Source organism: Condylura cristata, unplaced genomic scaffold (genome assembly GCF_000260355.1).
Source record: "Condylura cristata isolate star-nosed mole 26May11 unplaced genomic scaffold, ConCri1.0 scaffold00050, whole genome shotgun sequence".
Lineage (NCBI taxonomy): Eukaryota > Metazoa > Chordata > Mammalia > Eulipotyphla > Talpidae > Condylura > Condylura cristata.
This window is the reverse complement of record NW_004567151.1, coordinates 535788-540712: the sequence shown is the minus strand read 5'-3', so window position 1 is coordinate 540712 and position 4925 is coordinate 535788. Positions and strand designations below refer to the sequence as shown.

Genomic DNA, 4925 nt, shown 5'->3' with positions numbered 1-4925 from the left:
CCGCAGCACCGATCCCCGGCCAGGGAGGGACCCCCAGGACGCAGCACACCCCTCCTGTCTCCCCGCTGCTCCCCTCAGCAGTGGGTTTCAGTAGATCCACCTGTTCTGCTCCCCACTCTGTCTCTGGGGGGGTCCTCTCACCCCTGCGCCTCTGGCTTGCACCCCAGCTCTTGTGTGCACAAATAAATCGTTTTTTATTTCAATGAGTGAGAGGTCCTCAGAGAGAAAAGACTTTCTCACACTGGGGGCACCTCCTTCCCGAGCCCATCCAGTCACTGTGGGTCCCAGCTCCGTTCCAAACCCAGGCAGGGACTTTCTCCTGGGCGCGAGACCGTCCTATGCCCGTTATGCATCCAGCAGCGGCCGGTGCCGTCCAGAAGCTGCTGGTGACTGGAAGCCCCCACACCGCCCCCCCCCCCGCGCCCCTCCATGGTCCCCTTTGGGGGAAAGGCCAGGCTCACCTTGCGAGGCGTGAGTTTCCGAGTAGTGTTCGCCGCACTGTGCATGCATCGCCGGCAGGATGTAAGGCTGCTGACGGGGCTGAAACAGACGGAGGGGAAGGCTGGGCGCCACGCACCACGGGCGCTGCCCCCCGCAGGGGCACCCCCATCTCAGCAGCGCAGGAGGCAGAAAGAGGCTGACTCCAGGGCAGAGGGCGTGAGCGGCCGCGGGGACGCGCCACCTGTGTCCTCCCCCCCAAACCTCCTTGTTCAAGGCGGGGATGGTGAGAGTAAAGCGGGCCCCACCCGGCCTGTCGGGAACGGGGTCCCCGCTGCAGCCTGGAGCCGCGCGTGAAGCGGGGCCCAGCGTGGGCCCACAACAACCTGGAGCCATGCTGCGCCATGCTCCAGACAGAGGGTGCTCCCGAGTGCTCCCAGCTGGCTCCCAGCACCCTGGGCTGGCTCCCAGTGCCTGTCAATCCAGCTGCTTCCTCCTCCCTCCCCACCTCCGCCACCAAGACCCCTCTTAAGACACTGGGCCTCTCGTCGCTGTCTGTCTGATGCCAGCCCGTAAGACATTTTGAGCCTATAAATCACCACATGGCATAATCACTTATGTTCCTATTTGATTCTTTCCAAGTGAAGCTCACCGGTATTATTTTTGAAGTTACTGGTCCAAAAATTGAAAACCTTGAAAACCACCCGGGGCAAGGAAATGGAGACCCGAACTCAAGCTAAGAAGGAATTCAGGGCACCGCAGACAAGCACGAGGTAGTTCTAATTCTCCCTCTGGCTGGCTTCTGCATTGCAACAAAAAATACTTTTCCTCTTCTTAGTAATACCAATTCCACGCAGTTTTTCCTACACAGAAGAGCCAGGATTGAGGTTTACCCAGAAAAGCGGGAGGGGCGTGATACCAGGGAAGAGAAATTCATGGCAAGGCAGGCTACTTCCTGACTTCTCGGGGTCTGATTTGGGGGATGGGGGAGCCCCATGCCCAGGAGGAAGCCCTGGTTCTGTGCCAGATAAAGAGGACAGGTCGGCCTCATGCAGGGTGCAAAGTGAGTAACGAGCAGCCGCCTCACTGGTTAACAGAGGTGACAGAGAATTGCTGGCAAAGACAGCAGAGACTTGGGCGAAGGCACTGGCTCCCCGGGACGAGCCCCGGAGACGTGGCCCACCCTGGCCTGAGAGCTCAAAAGCCGGGTCACAGGTGCCTGGCCTCGGGGGTGTTGTTGCACCAGGACATCGTGGTACAACTGCAGAATTTCAACACGCATTTTCCAGGAAAAAAAATAAAACTCTTGGATCCTCCCTGGTGGCACAGCGGGTTAGAACGCAGCACTGCAAGCCGGCCGCAGCCGCTTCAGCGTGAGTTCGATCCCTGGCCCCGGAGGTGACTCACAGGGTCACCTGACCCATCTGTTGCTCCCCTCAGCAGTGGACTTCGTCAGTCGGCCTGTTCTGCTCCCCGCTTTGTCTCTGAGGAAGCCTCTCACTGTCCCTGCACCTCTGGCCTGTACCCCAGTTCTGTCTGCATCAATAAGTCAATCTTTAAAAGAAATGTGCACTTCATCCTCCCACCCAACACTCCGGGGTCCAGCAGTCCCCTTCCACTTGAGGGGACTGAGCTCGTTCCTTGAGCTCGTTTGGAAACTACTTTCTGACCAGCTGATTCAGCACCCTCGGCGGCTGTGGAAATAGGAGCACCACAGTGCTTGAAGCCAAGACAGGTCTACACACGGCCAGTGACCCCACGGCAGATGGGCCAGCGTCAGACACAAGACACCGGCCACAGCCCTGGGGTGAGTGAGACACGGGGACACCCCGAGCCTGCCCAGACGGACAAGGCCCAGGACGAGTGGACACGCCTGGCAGCCGCCTGGCAGAGAGATGAGGCTCAGACACATCTCCCCAGGCCACGCCGGGCCCCCTCACCCCTCGCCCCTTGCTCCGGCCCCGGTGGGCAGGCGAACTGATGGAGAAGACTCGATACACACCAGTGAGGACCGGCTCCAGGTGGGCTGGCGTCTGATGGGGGGTGGAGAGTTTGATTGTCTGCATGAAAAGTGAGAAAATGGCGATGGTCATGTTAAGGGGAAGGATGTCCTGGAGGATCTCTGCAGAGTTTTGTGGACTCTACCCGCTACTCCAGTGACTGGAAACTACAACTCCCAGCAGCACCAGGGAGAGAACTGCGAGGACCCCAGGGCGGAGCTAGCAGGAATTCTGGGACATTGGAGGATAAATAGGGTGTCATTTTGTTAAGGGGAAGGATGTCCTAAAGGAACTCTGGGGAGTCCGGTGGATCCCACCCCTACTCCAGCTTTCTGGACTCTGCCCCCTGCTCCAGTGATTGGAAACTACAACTCCCAGCAGCACCCGGGAGAGAACTGCAAGGACCCCAGGGCGGAGCCAGCAGGCATTCTGGGACTTTGGGGGATAAATAGGGCGCCATATTGTACAGCGAGGGCTCTCTCTCTTGCTGGGGCAACGGCTCTCAGACTTGGAGCTTTCAGTTAGTTTGTTACCAGAGCTCCAAGTTACCTTGTATCTCTCTTTCCCTGGGTTGCTCCTTTTCCTGTCCCCTTTTGTAAATAAACCCGTTATTGACCCTTGTGTGTGTGCCTGCAGTGCATGGGTGAGGCCCCACAGACAGGTGGCCCAGGTCACACTGGGGCGCCCCTTAACGGTTATTATCACGTGGCTGGACAAGGAAAGGAGAGGCGAGGGGAGCAGGTGAGACAGTGGCAAGCACCCCCTTTCTCGTTGTGGGTGGTGGGTGCGGATGGCCTGACTTCGCTCTGACTCCCGGTTCATGTCTGCAACGTTCTGGACACACGTCGCTTTTGCGAGAGGTTCTGCGGGGATCGCAGACAAGCTCCTGATGCGATGGGGAACGCCACCCTATCACAAGGCCTTTCCAAAGAATCTCCTTTGTCGCTTTTTGTCTATGTCAAAACTTTCCTGACCCAAGGAGCCACGCTCTTATTTTTACCTTTGTAAAATCTTACATCTATGGACTTCGTCGTTCTGCATTTACATTTTTATCGCTTTCAGAGATTATTTTAAGAAATTAAGAGAACACAAAGGCACGTGCAACGGAGATGACAGATGGTACAGATGGTGGGTCAGGTTCTTGCCAGAGTGAGAATGCACATTGCTTTTGTTTTAAATGCAGGGGTGAGCATGCCAGGGAAACAGGACGCACTCGAGATGTAAACCCTTGGAGCTACAGGTGCTAAGCGTCAGGCCATTTTCCCAGAGCGCCATGAAATCATAAAGAAAAGCAAACTCCAGGCCGAGAGCTTCCCAGCGAGCGGAAATTCGGCTGGAAGACTCCACCTGCGGCCCAGGTCCCAGCCTCCCGTGACAAGGCAGCTTTTCTTTTCCGAGCCCAGGGACGGGACACGAGAGCGACCTGGGCTCTTCATAACTGGCCGGACGCCGTGTCACGGAACCCTGGGCTCGCTCCGGGAGCTCCGCCTGCAGACAGCGACAGCAGCACCCCAGAAATTGCAGTGCTGGCCATTTAGGGTCAAGCGGGGCGGTCTGCAGAGGGGGCAGCTGCCCAGAGCGCGCTGGCTCTGTGGAGCCCGGGGGCGGATGGGCCTAGTGTGAGCCCGAGAGATGGCACCGTGCATGGGGCTGACTGTGCCGGCGGCGTGCGTGCGTGTGTGTGTGCACACAGGTGTGGTGTGTGCATGTGTGTGTATGTAATGTCACATGTGTGCAGACTCATGACATGTGTGTATGTGCATGCATGTGCTGTGTATGCGTGTGTGCGTACAGGTGTGATGTGTGTGCACACCTGCATGGCATGTATGTGCATGCATGTGCGGTGTGTGCGTGTATGTGCGTACAGGTGTGGCACGTGCACATATCTGTGTGCATGCAGGTGTGGGTGTGCCTATGTGTGTGCCTATGCGTGTGTGGGTGCAGAATATGCACGTGTGCGTGCAAATAGGCATGGTGTGTGCATGTGTGTTTGCACATGTAGGTGTGAGCATACACAGATGTGTGGCATGCTCGTGAGCATGCGTGTGCGTGTCTTGCGGCATGTACACACATGTGCACATGTGTAGGCGAGACATGTACATATGTGCACACACAGGGATGTGATGGGTGCAAATGTGTGTGACATGTGTGTTGCCTGTACATGACACAGCGTGTGGGATGCACATGGGTGTGGTATGTGTACACATGTGTGTGCAGTGTGCAAACATGTGTGGGTGTGGCACTGCATGTGTGTGCGCAGATAGGCGAGGTGTGAGCGTGTGGAGTACGCATGTTTGGTGCGCATGCGTGTGGCGTGTGTGGTGTCGGCGTGAGCGTGTGTGATGCGCGTGTGGTGTCTGGGCGTAAGCGTGTGTGGCGCGGGTGTGGCGTCTGGGCGTGAGCGTGTGTGGTGCGCGTGTGGCGTCTGGGAGTGAGCGTGTGGTGCGCGTGTGGCGAATGGGCGTGAGCGTGTGTGGCGCGTGTGTG

General features: G+C 57.7%; 1 protein-coding gene across 1 annotated transcript in view; it reads right to left on the bottom strand.

The window, feature by feature from the left end:
* The window catches only part of PTPN14 (protein tyrosine phosphatase, non-receptor type 14), a 71808-nt gene that overhangs the window by 23765 nt on the left and 43118 nt on the right, over positions 1-4925 (bottom strand). The window contains 3 exon segments of the mRNA XM_012734198.1: positions 462-540; positions 2441-2498; positions 3862-3926. Coding sequence (XP_012589652.1) covers positions 462-540; positions 2441-2498; positions 3862-3926 — 202 coding nt within the window.